This window comes from Nansenia antarctica (assembly GCF_963989245.1).
Source record: "Nansenia antarctica genome assembly, chromosome: 3".
Lineage (NCBI taxonomy): Eukaryota > Metazoa > Chordata > Actinopteri > Argentiniformes > Microstomatidae > Nansenia > Nansenia antarctica.
In genome coordinates this window covers 47668329-47689106 of record NC_137688.1, presented here as the reverse complement: position 1 = coordinate 47689106, position 20778 = coordinate 47668329, and the positions used below count along the sequence as shown (strand labels likewise).

At 43.1% G+C, this 20778-nt stretch overlaps 1 protein-coding gene across 1 annotated transcript; it reads right to left on the bottom strand.

Annotated features, from left to right (window-relative positions):
- Window positions 1-1525: 1525 nt before the first annotated feature.
- Window positions 1526-19519, bottom strand: abcb11b (ATP-binding cassette, sub-family B (MDR/TAP), member 11b). Its single transcript, XM_080525045.1, has 29 exons — window positions 19348-19519; window positions 19079-19164; window positions 18969-18987; window positions 18813-18842; window positions 18092-18158; window positions 17448-17752; window positions 16918-17005; window positions 16570-16703; window positions 16126-16297; window positions 15695-15819; window positions 14624-14798; window positions 14023-14136; window positions 13461-13571; window positions 12387-12512; window positions 11875-12078; window positions 10751-10921; window positions 10093-10294; window positions 9665-9743; window positions 9379-9481; window positions 8939-9106; window positions 8716-8820; window positions 7469-7630; window positions 6822-7025; window positions 5069-5310; window positions 4733-4889; window positions 4172-4369; window positions 3279-3485; window positions 2900-3046; window positions 1526-2208 (listed from the first exon to the last, which is right to left on the bottom strand). Exons 2-29 carry the CDS (start codon window positions 19152-19154, stop codon window positions 2008-2010), a joined length of 4092 nt encoding a protein of 1363 aa, XP_080381171.1. The 5' UTR covers window positions 19155-19164; window positions 19348-19519; the 3' UTR covers window positions 1526-2007.
- Window positions 19520-20778: the final 1259 nt, after the last annotated feature.

Sequence of the window (20778 nt, the reverse complement as noted above, 5' to 3'; positions counted from 1 at the left end):
CTGCTGCTGCTGCTGCTGCTGCTGTTATTATATTGCTGCCTGCAGCAGCTGCTCCATACAAACCCGCTGCCAGCTCATCCTCCCCATAATAGGGCCTCATATCTAAATAGACCTCATATCTGTTTAGGTCAACGGGTCAGAGATTTGTTTTTCTCTAAGCTCTATTTCATTTTTAGGAGTAGATAAGGTACATTTTTAGGAGGCTGTCTAGGAAATGAAAATAGCACACACGCAGCAAATATTTGGTCTTTCGCAGCGGGGTAATCCAAATTAGAGCACATCCCCCGCTTCTCGCCCACTACATCAACGGAGATCCCAAATGACACTTGATTTTCAGCACCTGTTTAAGTCAGGAGTATCAATCAATATTGTATTGACGCGACATGGCAGAAAGTCAAACAGTGTCCTCTGTGTTGAACGGGATCGGCAGCAGACTCAAGATTAGATTGCTCCCCCAGAATACTAACATAGCCCTGTCTCCGTCTCGGATGTCGTGATTAAGACTCTGATCCTGAAAGGTCAGTGCGGTGTGATCACACATTTACTGTGAACTGATGGATTGCTGCAGTCATCTCCCACACCTCCTCGTGGTGTCTGGGTAGCTGTCATACTGGTATCAATAACACCTGATAACAATACAAAATCTCTTCTGATACCTCTGCCGTGCAAAAGGCAGTAACTTAAAAACATTTTTGGAAAATGAGTACCGGTAATTGGCATTTTGGAACATTAAAGATCTGCTTTATCATGAGGACAAATACCTTGAGTCAATTTTGTTGGTTTTTGGAGAAAATAGTTGGTTATCTTTGTTGTAAATTCCAATGCCCGAGGGCAGCGCTTCTCAACCTTTTTTCAGTCACAGCACGCTTTAAAAGTATGCAAAATCTCAATTCACCCCAGTCTAAAATGTATTTAAAAACGTACACTCTGCATCCCTTTGACAGCCAACACACACACGCACGCACACACGCACACACACATACAGACACACACACCATACATGGTTATTAAGAGAGGGGGTGTAAATGTGACTTACTATCAGTGGGAAACAATGCACACAACCACTCTATTCAGGCAGGGATGGACAGCCAATTGTACAGTCCGACAGCCGAACCTTTGCAATTTCCTTTGCTGCTTGTGGGCCTAGCATTTTGTTGACCATTGCTTTGCATCCTGGCAATATGACCATCTCAACTATCGTGTGTGGCTTCTTAGCCTTAGCTACTATCTCGGCGACTAGATAGCTAGCCTCTTTTGCACACTTCATCATCACATGCTCTTGTCGGCTGTGTTGACTTTTCAAACTAATAAAATACTCTGCACCCTTGCTGGCTAGTGACGGATGATTTGTTGTCAGGTGTCTTATGTTTGCTCAAAACCATCGCTTGGTTTGACAATTTCATACCACATACCAGGCACATAGGGAGAGGCATGATGGATCCCCGGTAAAGATGAAACCGTGCGACAAGTAGCTGTCATGGTCTTTTTTTGTCTTGGTGCTGGCCACTGACTGTTTATTGTCATATAACTTGCACGTCATTCCATTTATTGAGCCAGCATCTCAGACACAAACATATAACAGTAACAGTAACAGTAACATCTACAAAAAAAATCTATTTCAAAGGTAAATGTATCAACAGTACAAACAGTAGATTGTAAATTAAGTCTTCGGCTTTTGAGTCAATTATGACACCTGAAATCAAACCTTGAATGAATGTGGTTTTGTCCCTATCAACAGTAACACTCAACAATGTACTCTTAACAGAAATACATAAATACACATAATGAACTCCAGAGCCCAGAAAGCAAGTGGATATCCTCACCTTTGGTCCAGTTTGAGTGTCAACAAATAAACTATGAACTAGCAGTTAATACTAAAGAATGAGTGACGTCAACATTCTGCTCACTATTCGTCAGGACCCTTTCTGCAAAATAAATACAAGCTGAAATGGCTTTTCCTAGTTCCTGTCCGAATCTTGATAGTAGTACTTTTTTTTCTCTGAGCAGTTAGCTGATTGGTGCCCCAGTGGTAACAAGTTTGTAATAGGCTCCCTTGAGGGCCATAAGCTGGTCATGTGGTCCCTGTTCAATAACAAAGCCTCTGGACATGACCGCGATGATGTCAGAGTTCTGGATGGTAGACAGCCGGTGGGCGATAACGATGCAGGTTCGGCCCTCTCTCGCTTTGTCCAGCGCCTCTTGCACTGTCTATCGTACATAAACACACACACACACACACACACACACACACACCCCAGGTTCAGGCTTTCTCAGTTACAGTAATTTTACATCACATGACTTTATATAACTTGAATACTGTCATATTCTTGTAAGAATTGTATGGCCATGTTAAATTGAAGGTGCATTATGAGAAGTAATTTCGAGAGCTTCTACTGTGTGTGGCGATGACGGGGTGGTCATGGAGACGGTAAACTGAAGTGTTCCCTTTGTCTGGATTAAGTATAGTAGGTATCTGATCCACATCTTGCAGTTTCAAAAGGTACGATATGACTTTTATTGTCCTTTTCTTATACAGCAACAACCCACTCTAGCAACTCGCTGACCTTCCCAAAAGAGGCTTGGTTTCCGTGGTCACCAGCCACTCAAAGAGAACATGATGTTATGCTGTTCCAACATAATGTTTCAAAGGTGGTTGAGAGAGAAAAACATAAACTCCAGCATACTGGGAATTCTTGTTCGCTCCACGACAATTCGATGAACTTAAAAACTAAAACTGCCATCAAGCCTGATGAAGGTCTTTTGACCGACATATTGGTTTAGATTATTGTGGATATTTAATATTTTATTTGAATTGTGTAATATTATTGTGGATGAAATGAGAATGCAAGCGTGTTTAAGTGTCATTGGTTTCATGTTGGCATGCCGACAGTGACAGTACCTTCTCACTCTCGGTGTCCAGGGCAGAGGTGGCCTCATCCAGAAGCAGGATCTTGGGGTCGCGGATGATCGCCCTGGCGATGGCAATACGTTGCTTCTGTCCACGAGACAGCTGGGAACCCTGGGAGCCTACGTTGGTGTCATATTTCTGAGGAACGGAAACAAAAACCTTAATTACTCTAATCACTCATTTGTATTGACATTTTAATGGAAAAAGATATGCAAAGAAATATCTAAGGAGATTGTTTAGATAATAGTAGCTAGCTATAAAATAAAAACGAATTGCATATCTGAAATATCAACATTTTCTACTGAATAGTGAATGAATAAAACAAATGGTTCAGGGGTATTTGGGTTTCAGGGTTAACTGGGTGAAGTACCTCAGGTAATGACATGACAAAGTCATGGAGTTGAGCTTTCTTGGCGGCGGAGATGATGTCATCCATGCTAACTTCCCTCAAGTTGTCTCCATACTTGATGTTTTCGCCTATGCTGCAGTCAAACAGAATGGGCTCCTGGGAGACGATACCGATCTTGGAGCGTAGGAATGCCACATTGACGCCAGTCGAGTCGTGGCCATCGATGAGCTGCAATGGAAGAGCGGTACATGTGGGGAAATCAAGTTAGCTTTCACTATGGACTTGCATATTCTGAAATGCTATGCAGGTTGCTCCACCGTAGTGTCAGGTGACTACTTCCATCTTCTGAAAGTGTTCACATTAGAATAGGGCCATACTGTAGTAGCTGTGTACACCTGATGAGGTACAAATATCTTTTCTTACTTTCTTGAAAGTCCTATAAAATATTGATTATCATTTTACTACATCTGATTCTTCAATGCGATTATCAGAATCATGTGCTCCAGTTGAGATTCAAAGTTTAAAAGCATAGACCTTGGTGCGTAGAAAGCTGCTGTCAGATAAAGGATCTTGATTGATTATACAGAAATTCACTTTTATCTTCGCTGGGAGCCTCTCTAGAGCCTCTCTAAGAATCTCTCTTTCTTTGCTGTGATGTCATGTAGAGAGATGAGGACTGTATGGTGTGCTGTAGAGATGAAGAGGACTGGGCCCTGAATGAATGCTTAAAAATACATCGTCCCTATCCCCCTTCCTTCAAGTAATCACTGATCTCACATTATTGGATTGGTCAAAGCAAGCTTTTCACTCAATTGCTTTGAGTAATCCAGTTATGTCAGATCAGTGATATCCTCAAATAAACGAAGGAGGAAGAATACACGTTAAGGGTAATTCAAACAGGGCGGAGGACTCACAACTTTGCCGTGGTCAGGGTCGTAGAACCTCTCCAGCAGCTGTACACTGGTGCTCTTTCCACAGCCACTACTGCCCACGAAGGCCAGTGTCTGGCCAGGCTTCACCGACACGTGGAGCCCATTCAGCACCTGGATGTCGGGCCTGGTCGGGTAAGTGAACTTACAGTCGATGAACTCTAGGTCCCCTTTGAAGTCAGCCTTGAGAGGGAAAGAGAGGGTGTGTGTGTGTGTGTGTGTGTGTGTGTGTGTGTGTGTGTGTATGTGTGTGAGAGTGAGAGTGAGAGCAAGTATTATGGCAACATCTTTGGTTGGGAAACAGCCATCCCAGTGGACAAAAATACTATTACTGTACTGTATATTAATCACAAAATCAAATGCAAAACCTCACGATGCAATTTCAAATGTTACGGTTACTTTTGCCCACTGCGAGGATTGTTTAGTGGACAAAGAATGTCACCCGGCCATAATTATGAGAAATATAAAACATAATATACTATATATGCCCATATCATAGAACATGTTAAAAACAGTACTAGTACTAGTATTATTTCAGACATTTACCCATTTGTCTCCCTCGTTGCTGTACACACTGATTGTGGGCACACGGTCAAGGAGCTGGAAGAAGCGGGCAGCTGAGATCTTGGCCTTGGCGTAGTCTGGGGTGTAGGAGGAGGCTCTGCCCAGGGCAGTGCCACTGGTCACTATAGCTGAGATGACCCTGGAGCAGAGAAGGAGGGACAATGGGTGTTAGCATACCCCACAGACAGGGTTAGGGTTAGGGTTAGGGTTAGGGTTGACAGACAGACAGACAGACAGGTAGGCAGACAGACAGACAGACAGACAGACAGACAGGTAGGCAGGCAAGCAGACAGACAGACAGACAGAACAGATTCTCACCTGAACACCATGCTGAAGTGGAGGCCTTCTTGTCTCACCAGGTAGCCTCCAAACCTGTAGGAGGCAGAGTTGGCCATGAAGACCACACACTGGGCAAAGCCATAGCAGGCTCCGTACACGTTGGCCTTCTTTACCGCCGCCAGGTACGGCGCCTCCAGATGGCCTTCATATATTTCCACGAAACTCCTCTCCTTCCCCAGCCCCGCGATGGTGCGGATGTTGTTCAGGGCTTCCCCAGATACCTACAACACAGGAGAATCAGCAGATGGACATTCTGTACATGCTCTGACTTATGGTAGCCAAGCTATATGTGACAGCAGCTGGTGAAACCGGGAACAAGTTGGCAGCCGATCAAATGTTCCAGCCGATGTTCTGACTTTTATTGTGAAAAATGTAATTGTTCAGTCATTGTTGAAAATCAATGACACACTCACTAGTCAACTAACACAGCTTGTTTTGTGAGCCTGCTAACAATGTAAAGTAGTGTTATAATCAGGGGTGCACATAACTTTTTGGGGCCAGTGCTCAGAGGAGCACCTAGGGATGCTGCTTGGTGCTCCCCGAGCTCGCGAGTCACGACCCGTCCCACAGGATGGATGAAAAAGGGATACATGGATAACTTATATTAGCAAAACGACATTTATTCATAAATAAAGATGAACGAACAAATGATTGTGTGCAAAACAAAATAAACAAATGCAAAATCAGTCTGTCAGGCTCCTTTAAACACAATGAAATCAACTGACATCTCTTTAAGCACTAACTGAATGTCTGTTCTTTAAACACACTGAAATAAACGGACATCTCTTTAAGCACTGCTCTGTTCTGTAAACACTGAAATCAACTTGTCAACAAAAAGTTACAGCCTAAGCATTTATTTATGCTACAAGCTTAATCATCATCATCACTGCTCTCTTGGCTGCTGTAAATTATCACTGTCCTCAATTTCAACCATGGTAGAGGATGTTGTAGGCTATCACTTTAAATAGCTCATTATTTTGATTGTTCAACAAGGTCTTTTTTTTTTCTTTTTTCTAATAGAATTCCCAACCATATTTCCTGGGTCAGGGGTCTAGGTGCGATAATGAAGCTGTAAAACAAACGTCTGAACGTTTGAAAGCTTCAGAGAAAAGAAACGTGAAGTCCCTTGGTGTTGTTTTTCCTTTTAGCGACGAGTCGTTCGGGACTGAATTTTCACCTGTCGGCGTGATAACCATGCGATACGCGATACGCGATGTGAAAGTAGGCTACGAGTTACGATACATACTTTCCGAATGTTTTCGTGAGGGGAGTCGCCGTGGTCGTCGTCGGTCGACTGTTGTGATGGATTACTCGTCGGGCCTTCGGCTGAGGGGACGGCAAATAATTACTAAGTGGGGCTTGCTTCTTGGACCCAGCTGTTGGTGCGCAAAAGCGCCTTCATGCGGCTGATCTGCCGCACAGCATGCATTTTGGCGACGCATGCGCACTGGCGCACCAGTTATGTGCACCCCTGGTTATAATGAACTAGGTAGTAGTGGGGATTACTCACCGAATTCATTACATTGCAATATTTTGCCATGACTAGCGAGTGTGTCATTGATTTTCAACAACGCAGACATAATGTTTCTGAATATATGTCCGAACAATTTGATTGGTTGCCGACTTGTTCCCAGTTTCACCAGCTACCGTCACATCTGATGCTGGATTTAACAGGTAGGCTAGCAGCTGTGGGCTGAGAGGTAGGCTAGGTAGGCTAGCAGCTGTAGGCTACCTGTCCTGCAGCCTCCATGGCCTGTTTGTCCTCCTTGGCGAAGCCTGTGAGCATCTTGGCCTGGAAGCCCCCAGAGAGGGCCAGGAGGGGCAGGAAGCAAAGGATGACCAGGCTCAGCTTCCAGCTGAAGTAGAAGGAGATGATGATGGCCACGCCGATGTTTGTCAGGGAGTTGACGATCATGCCGATCTGGGAGCCTGTGGCCTGGGACAGAGAAGGAAAGGGAGAGGGGAGTTGAGGGTGATTTCACCTTCTAAACCATGATTTACAAGATCAGAGATCAGACCCTCTTTGCCCTGACACCCATACATATGACACATAATAACCCTACTACAGCAACAGAAATAGTACAAATTTATCATATAGGGTTAGGGTTAACCCTATGTGGTGCTTACATTTTTTGTATATATGGTCCTGGCGGGAATCAAACTCACGACCTACCTGTCACTACCACCTAGCTGTTTGCAACAACTTCTACAGATTTCGCTTACCTTGACATTGTACAGTGTACCTCCAATGTCAAAGCAAGCGAAGGCCAAAGGAGTTGTTGTTAAGAGCTAGCTACAGTAGCACCATGCTCTACCAACTGAGAAACACAGGAGCCAGTGAACTTGGGTCAGTGGAGGGCCTCTGAGGGCCGTACTCACCCCCTGGACCTGAGAGGCATCTGTGGCCAGACGGGTGGTCAGAGCCCCTGGACTGTTCCTGTGGTCATCAAACCAGCCAATCTCCTGGCCCAGCATGGCACGGAAGCCCATTCCCCTCAGCCTGCGTGTCAGCAGCTCGCCAGACTTGGAGAAAGCATAGCCCTGTCGGACGGACACCGACATCATCAGCATCATTGTCAACATCTTCAACATCATTTTAATCAGAAGAAGAATCTGAGCATGAACACAAACAAACTGAGAAATGTGTATCTCTGTTCTCTCGTCTTTCTCCTTTCAATTTATATACAAAAGCTAGGGAGAGAATGGTTGCATGGAGACTGAAGCTATTCTGCCCACCTACCTTGAGATCCCTTCCTCTGAGATGACAAATGGCTTTGAGCTCTGTAGGATGTTTTATGAGTATAGAAGTGATGGATGGTGAGGATGAATTATGATTGGTCTCCTTGCAAACAGCTCCTAAATTAAATATTTAAGTCTATATAACAGAGGTACAGGGACAGATTCTTTCTTTGTTCTGGTGTGTGGGTCTCGTCATGAGCTGTGAGTAGCACTGTAAGAATGACCTGTGTCTCTCTCTCCTTTTCTCTCTCTCTCTCTCTCTCTCTCTCGCACGCGCGCTCTCTCTCTCTCTCGCTCTCTCTCTCTCTTGTATAATTATAGGTTACAGTATTATAATAAATATAATATATATAAATTAAAGCCTAATTTGATTCATTCTATTTCACCATTATTACACAAAATCACAAAATAAAAATTACATATTAGAGAGTCAGATTGTCAATATTAGATATGCTTTGCTATTAATCAAATATAACCAAATGTCTTAGCCAAACCTTCACAAGGAAATTGCTATTCTTATAAATGGTCTACAGGGATATGCATACCTATTACTATACTGTATGTCTGTATTTTGAATCTATCAATCAACGTATTTGTTCATCTACCTTTCTGTTTGTCTGTTATGTTTGGTCAGTCTTCATCTCAAAAGTCAAGTCAAAGTCAAAGTCAGCTTTATTGTCAATCCAATATATGTACAGACATACAGGGGGCTGAAATTGCGTTTCCTTCCACGGTGCATAGCAAACAAAAACAATAAATAACAACATAATACGACAAGATTAAAAATAACTATATATATACCAAAAATACTAGATAAAAGAAGGATGAAGGAAATAAAGGAAACTTATTTTAAGGGTAAACCTAAAGGAGAGGATAGAGGGATTAACCTGGAGCATCTGGGTGAAGAAGGAAGTCACTCCCACGACGACAAAGAACATGCAGATGCCATTGATCTCGTTCCTCTGAGCCACAGGGTCAGCCACGGAGAACGTCTACACACACACACACACACACACACACACACACACACTGATGCTTAATCTGCTGTTCAGCTCCACTGCTGCTCAGACAATAACATTGGTGATACAATTAGAATAGAATACAATTTACCGCCAATATCTGACTGAAGAGCAGAGAGTAGACAGGGTTGACCCCGCCATTGACAGCAGCCCCAATACTGCCAAACAGCATGTAGGGCCACTCTGGAGCGTTGTACTTCAGGATCCTGGCTACAGGCGCCGGCTCAATATGCTCCTCTTCCTCCTCTGGAATGGCACTCTAAACACACACAAGCACACACATACACATAAACATGCACATGCACATGCACACACACACACACACACACACACACACACACACAGAAATAGGCCATCAGCACACACACACAAACACACCGACAATAGATTAAGAGTAGAGGGACAAGCACACATGTTTAAAAAATGCCCCTACTTCCCCCCACATCCTTTTTAATCGTGAATGACCCCCTTCCCACCCCCTTCACACACAAACACACACACACACACACACACACACACACAAACACTGACCTCGTCCTTGTCGCCCTTTGATATGAAGGATTCAGCTGTGGGCACAGAAGGCTGTGGGATGAGGTTGGACAGCTGGGAGCGAGTCCTCTGACGGATAGACGCTCTGCACAATAAGCAAGCATCAAGTCAATGTAACACCAACATGCCGTCAAATCCAATCTGCCCGGCATTCTGTCTGGCACAGAATGGCTGTTATGGATCACCTAGATGGGTTCCTGTCATTGGAAAATGTATGTGAAGAGGACCACAAAACAAATGGCTCATGCGAGATGTAGTTCCACAGTACCTCAGACTGGCCCGGTAGCTCCCAGCCCTGGAGAGAGTCGTCTTCTCTGGCTCCATGGGGGCCTCCTCCTTAGCCTCCACTAAAACAGCACATGGAGAGGAGTTAACAAACAATACAACTTTATATGATTTATTCAGAATCCTTGCAAATTCTTCAATTTTGGAAGCACTTCCAAGTTTTCTAACACTGCACATAATCTAACTTTTTTTATTTGACAGAGAATGGATCGTAGAAACCAACGTTGGGTTTTAAGGTCCATATCGTGGAGAAAACAGTTTTTTTTTAATAATACTTTCTATTTGAGCATTTTAGTGTTGGCAAATATGTGTGCAAAATCAACAACTGTATTGATAAGAGAGTTTTCCATGGAGGTGGGGGTTGAAATTACACAATTTTTATTTATTTTTTTAAGTGTGGGGGAGACCTACTTTGACGAGCTTTCTCATTGAGGGCCTTGTCTCCTTGGGTCTGCAGGGTGACCAGGGTGAAGTAGACCCCCTTCCTCTCCAGCAGCTCCTCATGTTTGCCTTGCTCCACAGCCCGCCCATGCTCGTAACCCACGATCACGTCTGCATTCTTAATGGTGGACAGGCGGTGGGCGATGGAGATGGTGGTGCGGCCCACGGCACTCTAAAGGGAGAAACCGTATCGTCGTCATCATCATCAAGACACCTCATCTACTAATGCCCACTAGGGTCAAATCAATCAAACATTTCCAAATGTTCGTTTTCTAGGAAACACTTTGTGATAAGGGCATTGGAGGCATTGTAGCACACTCTGTCAGAACACATGAACAACTGCAGTTATACCAAAGCTTTGTTACAACCTGAACCAGAGCACAGGAACTGAATGGGTCATGTCATTCCAATTAAGGACAGATAAAGCCTGGCTAATTTACAAGAACAACTCAAATGAATTGCATTGCATGTATAACCTTCTCAATGGCTAAAGGGAGAAACAGGAGAAGATGGTGGAAGATCTCACTCACGGTGCTGCAAACAATAATCTTGCCTAACAGCTGAAGAGCTAATACCTAGGGCTTTGGCTCAGTGGGCTAACACAGTCTTGAAGTTGGGTCACACTCACTTTGTCCAGTGCATCCTGCACCACTGCCTCACTCTCATTGTCCAGGGCAGAGGTGGCCATGTCCAACAGCAGGATACGGGGGTTCCTCACCAGGGCTCTGGCGATGGCGATACGCTGCTTCTGACCTCCGCTCATCTGACCGCCGCCCTCCCCCACCAGCGTGTCCAATTTCTGACTCATCAAATATACAACATACATGGACCTGTGACCATGCTGGATGCAGAACGATGCAGATATAACACTACATTTATGGACAGTGTGTACACCGATAATATGCAAGGAACTTTTCCTGGATACATGGTGTACAGGTTTTTTGCCCTTGCTTGCTTGCTTTGTGCCGGTGGTCCTTGGCCTCCCCTTGGGGCCCCCCGGCTGACCCGTGTGCCTGGTCTTTCCGCCGCCGGGGCACCTGCTTGGCCGTCCTTGTGCGGGGCCTCTTTGGTCTGTGCTTGCTTGGCTGGGCCGGGTGTGCTGGTGGTGGGGCGGGCTGGGTGTGTGGGGCGGCGGGGGCTCCCCGGGGGGGGGGGGGGGGGGGGGGGGGCCCACCACTGGGTACTGGTAGGCAAACTGGCTAGTAGTCGCTCTATGTGTAGAGGGCTGCAAGGGAATTTTCCTGGCTACATAGTGTACAGGTTTTTACTTTTGCCTGCTCGCGGCTCTGTCAGTATTGATTGACTGATTGACTGATTGACTGAAAATGTTCATTGTGTGAAGCGCATTGAGTTGCATCTTGTAAGAAATGCGCTATACAAATAAAATTTGATTTGATTTCATTTGATGTTGATGTTTACATATCAGTGAAATGATTGGCAGCTGCTCTCCATTCCTCCAAACCTATTGGTTACCTTTTGCTCTGTCATCTAGAGGCTGCCATCAATAATCAGCCATGTTTACATTTTAATAGGCTATTTTATCCAAAGCGACTTACGATTAGAGATTACAGGGACAGTCTCCCTAGAGTACTTAAGGGCACACTAGTGGTGGTGTTCCCAGGTGGGATTTGAACTCATGACCTTCTGATCACCAGTCCAACTCATTATGCACTAGGCCGGGCGCCACTATCCCTGACGTGTTTCTTAGAAGTGAGTATACACATTCAAAATGGCATTTCAGCTACACTCCACCTGCGGTAGGTCCATGATGAAGTTGTAGGCATTGGCCTCCTTGGCAGCTCTGATGACATCGTCCATAGACACCCCGGGGCGGCCGTAACGGATGTTCTCAGCTATGGTGGTGGCGAACAGGACGGGCTCCTGCTCCACGATGCCAATCAGTGAGCGCAACCATTGAATGTTCAGACCTCTGATGTCATGGCCATCCAGAGTCACCTATGATTGGAAGCCATGAACACGTTACATTTTTCCCATCACCCAAAGTGGATAATAAGGTTTTTGAACTTTGAACTTGACGGTGAAAACAGAGAGAGCGAATTGGACTAACTACTTCAAATGTCTCCACACTGTTTTTGCATTTCCACATTGAAATGAACTAAAATGCGCTCGTGCACTGATATGCTGTGTGGATTCCACAGATGATTATGTTATGTTGTCGACTGTACAAAGTACAAACATGTAATAACTGTTTGTATGTATTATAATTGTGTTATACTGAACATGTGCACTACATGTTAACCCACCATGCCCTCGTTGGGGTCGTAGAACCGTTGGATGAGCTGCACAGCGGTACTTTTCCCAGCTCCACTGGGACCCACAAAGGCAGTTGTCTCTCCAGACTTCACCTTAACACTCAGCTTATCCAGAATCTAGTATGGTGTGACATCAGGTCACATGACCTCATCAAGAATATAATCATTTCAATAGAATCTTCAGTAAGCTTGATTTACAATAATACTGTTTGTAAGTTACTGATGTACTTCAATTTCAATTTTCTGCTGAACCTTGAGATCACATAAAAACAGGTTTAACAACTGAAGTATGTGTACTGTTCAGTACATCTTTGAAACACACGGTTGATTACCTCTTTATCATTGTAAAAAATAAATAATACATTTTTAAAAAGATACCAAATATCCTTCCTTCTTCTAGCATACAACAAAACTGTAAAATGTAAACATTGTTTTGGATCCAGCCTTTTGGAGTTTGTTTCCTTTCTGCTACTGTGTAGGAGATGACTACTGTTAGATCTTACTGATTGTCTAGCAACATTTATGCTTCTGTCACTCAGACACACACATTACACAGACCCACACACACACACACATACTCTATTCTCAGGTCACTCAGACACACACATTCTGTTCCTTCCAGGTCAGCCTGCTCTTCAGGGGTAGCAATAACGCCACAATATGCAGCAATCACGCCACAATATACAGACTTGAGAGGTTGTTATCTTAAAGACCTTGGGGGTTAGTCGCCAGGGCACAGACAGAGGGTGGTCAAGAGTATTTAAGCCTGTCTGTATGTCATAATGATGTCGTTGAATGTCGTTGAATGTCGGTGAATGTCGTTGAATGCCGAATTCTGAGATACTGTGCTGATGAACCATTTGCTGACTGTCTTAATAAATCAAGTACAGAGATTCCGACCCGTGTTGAACATTCTATTTTCTTGTCAAATCGTGTATGCTGCGCACCTGATCTATTCTGAGATGACACAACGCATTTAAGATCACGAAATCCTCGATAGATCGATCCATAACATCTAATTACCGACAAGAAGATTCTACACTACTATGAAATGAGCAACAGTACCACAACTTCAGGTCTGGATGGGTAGTTGAAGGTCACGTTATGGAACTCAATGTCCCCTTTCACTTTGTCCAGTTTGTAGCCTGCTTCTGAGAGGCAGTCAATCTCCGGCTCCTAGAATGAAAACAAGTTAAGACCCATTGAATGAGACCCATCCAACCACAGGACAGTGCCAACAACAAGCACGGTTCACTTAAAAGTGAGAGTACATACTGTAAATAAATCAAACATTCATCCTTGATCCCCAAATGACAAGGAAGGAGAGAGAGATATCAAGTGAGTTGTACAGCAGATACATCTCCATTATCCATTACCAGTTAGGGCCTGGTGTTTTTCCTACCACCCGCTTGACCTAACCAGGAAAAACTCCAGGCCCTAGTTATAACTAGGAGCCCGTTTTTTTCCCGGTCAGGTCATGTGGTCTGGTGGAACTTGTGTTCCTCTTCTGTACTGTACGTCATTGTCAGCATTATCTGTCATTTTGCCATTATGCTCTAACACGAGCAATGTGAATTTAAGATACTGTATGGCTGTTGTGTTACATAAAGAGTGCTGGCATTCTCACCCTGTCAATGGTCTCAAAGATAATGGTTGCAGCTCCCCTTCCTGAGGCGAATGCCTCCAGGCAGGGTGCGGCCTGGCCCAAGTTCAGGGCTGCTATCAGCACGCCAAAGAACACCTGCAATGACCAAACGTGAATGTTGTAAATCTCACTTTTCTCATGGTGAACGAAACAGAAAGCAAGTTTAAGAAAGGGAACCTTGGACAAGTTGATAATACCAATAAATAGCAAACTGTATGGCCTGAGTACCCTCTACATACTGTAAGATACAGAACATCTACATAACAGAATAGAATAGAATAGAACAGAATAGAATAGAATAGAATAGAATAAAAGATTCAAAACCTACCTGTTCTCCCACACATACAACCTTCCCTACCCTTAACCATCTCCCCTAACCTTACCACCCCCTCCCTCCCCTGGACTTTGCTGTGTTAATTGTCTCCTGTGCCTGTTCGTTAAAACTGTGTACCCATATTGTCAGCGTCATCATTGAAATGCGCTTTATAAATATAATGATGTATTATTATTATTATACTTATTATACTTATTATTATTAATAATATTATTATTAAGATACATCATTGTTGGTCTAGAGCTGTACCTGCAGCAGTGTTCCTGGGGTGTACTCCTTGGAGTCCACCACCAGACTGGAGCCGTACCAGAAGGCCAGGGCGTAGCAGAGGAAGATGATGAACCACATGTAGCCTGTGAAGAAGCCCATGATAAGCCCCTTCCTTATCCCCCAGCGCTGTGCCGAGATCAGGTTCCTGTCATACCTGTGAGCAGGCGGCGGTGATCATTTAAGATTCAGAAAAATGTTTTGTTCTCTCATCACTAGGCAATTGTATTGCAGCAGAATAACGTAGGGTAGAATGGAAAGGGGAGGGATAACTTAAAAAATAAATGTTAACATGCACAAATACAACAGGTCAGCATGTTAACAGAACAGGAGAAGGTGATGGTACTGCCTCACACCAACGGGCACTGAACTGCTGGGTCAGTGCTATGCTACAGCCAGATCAGTGTTGTTGTTGGCTAACAACTGTTAGGACAGGAGGGCACTTCATTAGTATGTTGACTTATTAGGCTACACCTCAATACAACCTATTAGGTGTCCAATTAGCCAAAGTGACCATTTGTTCTGGAAGTAAGACAAAACAGTAAACGGAGCCAGTAAAGCAGAAAATTCCTCACTGAAAACAAGGGGGGGGAAAAGGGCTAGGTTACAACTAATACAGCCAAACAAAAGAAATGAGGTGTCCAGTTCGCCTCAGATAAGGTTTGTTCGGGACGTAAGACAGTAAAACTGGGGTTTGCTCGGAAGAGAGTAACTTCCTCACTAATAAACATCACGACAATACAAGAGCGGACTAGCTCGATCTCCAGGGCAACGCATGAACAAGTATTAACATGCCTTTTACATTTCTCCAATAAGCATTTGTTATGTGGGCTCTCTAAACATTTCAGGATGTTTTTACAGAACATGTTGAGCTAAAACCTGTAGGCTATAAGAGCAGGAGGATAAATCTGAGTCATATAGATTTTTTTTTCATATAGATTTTTTTTAAATGAGGCTATCAGTTTAACATACTATATTTCAGTATGTACATTTCAGGCTATCATTTATCCAACATATTCGAATCTAAAAAGAAATGTCATATTATGATGTTACCTCTCCACTTCCTTTTTCTCCCCTCCGAAAGCGGCCACGGTCCTGATAGAGGAGAGCACCTCGTCGGCCACGGCTCCAGCCTTGGCGTAAGCCTGCAGCTCCTGCCCCGTTAGCTTGGCCACAAACTAGCATCAGAGCAGACCAGCAGAGAGGTGCAGTCAGTAAACACTTTGCTCATACTGTACATACAGTAACAGCATCTCAATGGCAATGTGGTCACATGGTTGACAAACAGAGGAAATCACAGAGCCATCCTTGATACCTTGCCTTCATTTTAGAGGGCGAGAGAGGCGAGGAGAGGAGGGGTGGGGAGGGGAGGGGAGAGGAGAGGAGAGAAGGAGAGAGCAGAGAAGAGAAAACGAGAGGAGGGGAAAGAGCAAAACTGGAAAGGACATGACAGGGAGTGGTTAATTACAAATTGACGGTCCTACCAGAGCCATAAGCGCAGCCCCTACTCCAATTAGAGGACTGGTCGCAATTATGACAAGCGTCAGCTTCCATCCTTTCACAAAGCCCATGAGAAAACCGCATACGAAGGTCATGAAGCGCTGGATGAAGATGCTCACTTGGTCTGCGATGGCATCGTTTATCTTGTTGATGTCACTGTGACAAAAGCAGGGCAAGAGAGAAACAATCAAGAAAACAGTGGCGCAACAACTGTGAACATAAACCTGAGCCTCACTTGAAGTCTAAGGTAGTTTGTCCATTCAAACATATAGGGAAGAAGGAACCTGGGGTGAGTTCCCATCAGAGCACAAACAAGATCCCCTGGAGTTTAGATCATGGTGGTAAGCAACAGACTCAAGATGATTTCATTGGTACCAAACATTTGAGACACTTGTGACTCGTCCTTGTTTAGACTTCCGTTCTCTTACTCTGACATGCGTGTGTTCAACTCTCCAACAGAGTTGCAGTCGAACCATCCGATCTCCATCCTCATCACCTTGCTGAAGTACATCTTCCTGATGATCTTGATCTGTCTGGCCGCAGACTTCACCCACATTGATATCTAGGAGAACCGGGATAAGAAAATCCATCTGGATCTATAAATCTCTGTCAATCAAATGACCTAAACTGCAACTTTTTATAGGAGTATAGGCATAATCTTTTATGTTAAATATGTTAACCTGGTGAAAACTCAAATCATTTTAAACACTCTTTAGACTAGAGGTATTACTGCTGCAGGTTCATTTGTAAATACAATTTGAAACTGTTGGACTTACTTGAACGTATCCTAGCACGAAAACAGCAACTCCAATGGCAACATAATAATAAGCAAAGTTGGTCATCTCATACTCAATGTCCAGAAGCCTGAAAAAGAGTGACATGCACCAATGAAGGAATAACAATAACAACAATAATTCTAACAACAGCCTGAAGGAATAACCCAAACCTTGTTCTCAAAGATACCATTTTTATCTGTATCATATGAAGATAGATTTGGGTCAAAACTAACGAGGTGTTAGATTCAATTTGAGTTTTGAACCAAATATCTTCATAGTATCCTATCCATCAATGGTATGAATAAAACAAACTGGAGAAGTGAGATACAATATCTGTCTATCCCTTAACATAGCCATGTACATATGAATGTTTATAACAGTGTAAAACCGTGTAGGACCTTAAAGGTCCCTTCTTATTATTAAACATGTTTTGGGGACCTCAGAGACCTACGTTAACTTGTGGAAAAAGAACATAATACTACTACTAGGTTGTCCTCGGATAGGTTTCCTTTAAGGTTGCTGGGACCTACCCGCATGCTCTTCCCTCCAATTCTTCTCTAATCCCGTTTTCAGTCCCGTTTCCAGTCATGTTTTCCATCCTGTTTCCCATCCAGCTTTCCTCTAGTGTTAGGTTCTGCTCCTTCCACTGAATGGTGTTGTTCACACACTCTTTCCTCTCGTCCATTAGCTCAGTCAACTCAATGTCGTAGTCGATGAAGGTGTCAGTCAACATGCCGAACACAATGAGCATGAGGGGCTGTGCCGAGCCGTGCAGCATGGCACACACACTGCCCGCGATCATCATCAGGACCTCCTGGCAGCTTGCAAATCGAAACTGCACACACACACATACACAAACACACACACAGAGGCACACACACACACACACACACACACACACACACACACATACACAAACACACACACAGAGACACACACACACACACACACGCACACACACACACACACACACGCACACACACACACACACACACACACACACACACACACACACACACACACACACACACACACACACACAAGCACACACAGTGAGTTACCATGTGGGAATGTCTGGTTTTAGGTGTACTGGCTGGCACATGATGCATTATTCACACTATACCGTACCACAGTGTTTTCACATACACATCAGGACACAAATAAAATAATTTACCAGCTGAAAGAAGCCAATCCTGATAGCTGCCTCCTCCGTCTTCTTCTTCTTCTTCTTCTTCTGAGATCTGGGACAATAATTACAGAGTTAAAGCACACAGGACAGGAGGGGACTCTCAAGGCTAAATTATTAGCCTTTTTACAGATTATGAAAGTGCAGAATGTAAGCTTTCAAATGATGTGTCATACAGATGATATGCTTATTTGAATGTTGGTACACCTCAAATCAAATGGAGAAAATCACTAGGTAACACAGCTGAGAAAGAGCATTGCTATGAACATCTAACTGCATGTTTAGCACATCACAACATGCTGATAGAACATCCACATGCTAAAAACACATAACTACACATAATTAGATGATCACACAGTCCTTGCTTTTGAACACGTACTAAAACATACGTTTGATTACAAGCCAATGTAATCAAGGGCATGTATCACTAACCCAGTAGCCGACGGCAGACGACGCAGTGAATTCAATTGACAGATTATAAGTATTTAGTGATCCTAAAACTGTTGTTTGTTATATTGAGTGGGCCTAACCCTAAAATGGAAAACACATTTAAAAAAAAAAAAAAAAAAGCTTTTTGATCATTTGACGAGATTTGATGCAGAACTTTTCATCAGACCGTGTCACATGTGGTTATGAATGTTTTTTGGGTTAGGGTTAGGGTTTTATGAAGGGTTAAGGGTTAAAGGCTCCAGAGGGAATGCTGTCTTACTTTTCATCCTGTTTAGGGGATGCCATTGTCCTGCAGTGAAGAGCAAAAGAACAGACGGTGAAATGTGACCTTGCTCTATGTGTGTCATAATTCAGAAAACTATGATAAGAAATTACCCAAACTATGAGTGGAAATTATGAGAGGTGTGATACTTACATGTAAGCACCATTACACTCTGAAATTTAAGAATAATAAGCAGTTATCTAGTGCTCATGTCAGGAGAATCCTACAAATCTTCAGTGTAGTTATAATGTACAGTACTGTACCTTCATCAGATAAGTCATAGCCATTGTTTTCTTGTCCCAGCTTTTTGATGCTGCGCAATTTAACTGATCCAGACATCCTGGATTGTCTAGAAAATATTCAATTGGGGGAGAAATGAAAGGATCCCCAAATTAATATTTTTCTTTTATAAAACATGAACATTTTGAATTTAGAAACCATTAAAATCTATGGATAGCATACAGCTGAATTTTTCTTTACAAAATGATACACAAAATTGGGGGAGAACTTGGTTTATGAGAGATAAACTCACCTACTCGTTGTTTCCCACAAGAGCAACAAACAGTATACCTTCCTTGGATTAATAACCCTCTTGGATTATGTCCAAAGAGAGCAGAATCAGGTGAATCTTTAATATCAATTAGAGGGTGTTTTCAAATAATATCATTTCAATGGAGCTCCAATGGAAACTGACAGTCAACACTGCCCAGGTTGTGACAAATTGACTCTGAGGTTTAGTGGGACGGTTTGTTGAGGCCTCTGGCACTCGCATCACGTGCTGTTATTGAGGAGATAGGCCCGGCTGGGCATTCGGGTCATACAATTTGTTTGGAGGTAAGTGTCCTGTCGGTTCAGGCTGCCAAAGAGGCCAATGACCCGGCTATGTAAAGACTAAAGGGAGAAATCATCCAAAAACCAGCCACAGCCATTTACTATACCTGGTATTTGCTATGCCTGGCCTTATGATCATGAGTTATCATCATTTTAGAGCAGTTGGATTAAGTTGTAGAGCAATGTCCTGTATGCAGTCAACTGAACAATGTGTTAAAGTCTTGGAAAAAAGACAATTTTTCATTGACCTCTTTTTGAGTTCAGTGTAGTTTTGAAAGAAGAGCACATATCTAATATTAGCATTAAAGCAATCTGAAAAAACATGAATTTTGATAAAATAATTAATGATATCAAATTTTGAAACAGTATTCTATTTTTCAAAACAGTTAACATGTTCCCCTAAAGATTAACACTTACGCCAAAACACCACATTTTGTACTGATTACCTACTTCATTTGTGGTTACAGACTGGCTGTTAGTTGAATTGATGAGTAGCAAATCAATGTGCTTTAAGGAAATATTTTACATTTAAAAAAACATTTACTCATTGATTTGTGTTTTGTTGCATTTTGTTGCATTTTGTGTGAAACCATTGATAAATGACTAACTATGTTTAAACAATTGTTACTGTTGTGCCTAGGTATGTTCCTGTGGTGGGCATGTAGACAGATTTATATTAATATCAGTTTCCACATTATATTAACAAAATATAGCCAAAAGTATTTTGATTATATTTTGTTAATACCAAAACATATTGATAATCTGACTCCAATGTAATTATCACTAAATGCTAAGAATTGTTGAGATTCGTGTAACATACTAATTATATCACATTTGATCCCTGCAACTATGGGATGTTTGAGTGTGTGAAGACAGGATGCCTTCTCAGAACTAAGGCAAAGTGAATCACCCTCTGGGTCATTGCCCTCACTGCTGCCCCCCTGATGCCTAAACCATTTGTGATGATAAAGCGTTTCATAGTTCTCTGCACATTTACTGTTCCTTAAATCTTGCAGATACTAGAGGAACAAAATAATCAAATGTATGATGATGGGAGTATGCATGATGAGCAAATCCTTCACTAGACTCATCTGCCATGAATTGACATATTATGCAAACAGGCATTGCATAT

Coding starts and splice junctions, on each gene's coding strand:
- abcb11b (XM_080525045.1), bottom strand. CDS start 19,154: ATGTCTGGATCAGTTAAATTGCGCAGCATCAAAAAGCTGGGACAAGAA. Junction 18,159..18,812: donor TCCCCTAAACAGGATGAAAA/GTAAGACAGCAT, acceptor TTATTGTCCCAG/ATCTCAGAAGAAGAAGAAGA. Junction 10,922..11,874: donor TCATCATGGACCTACCGCAG/GTGGAGTGTAGC, acceptor TTGATGAGTCAG/AAATTGGACACGCTGGTGGG.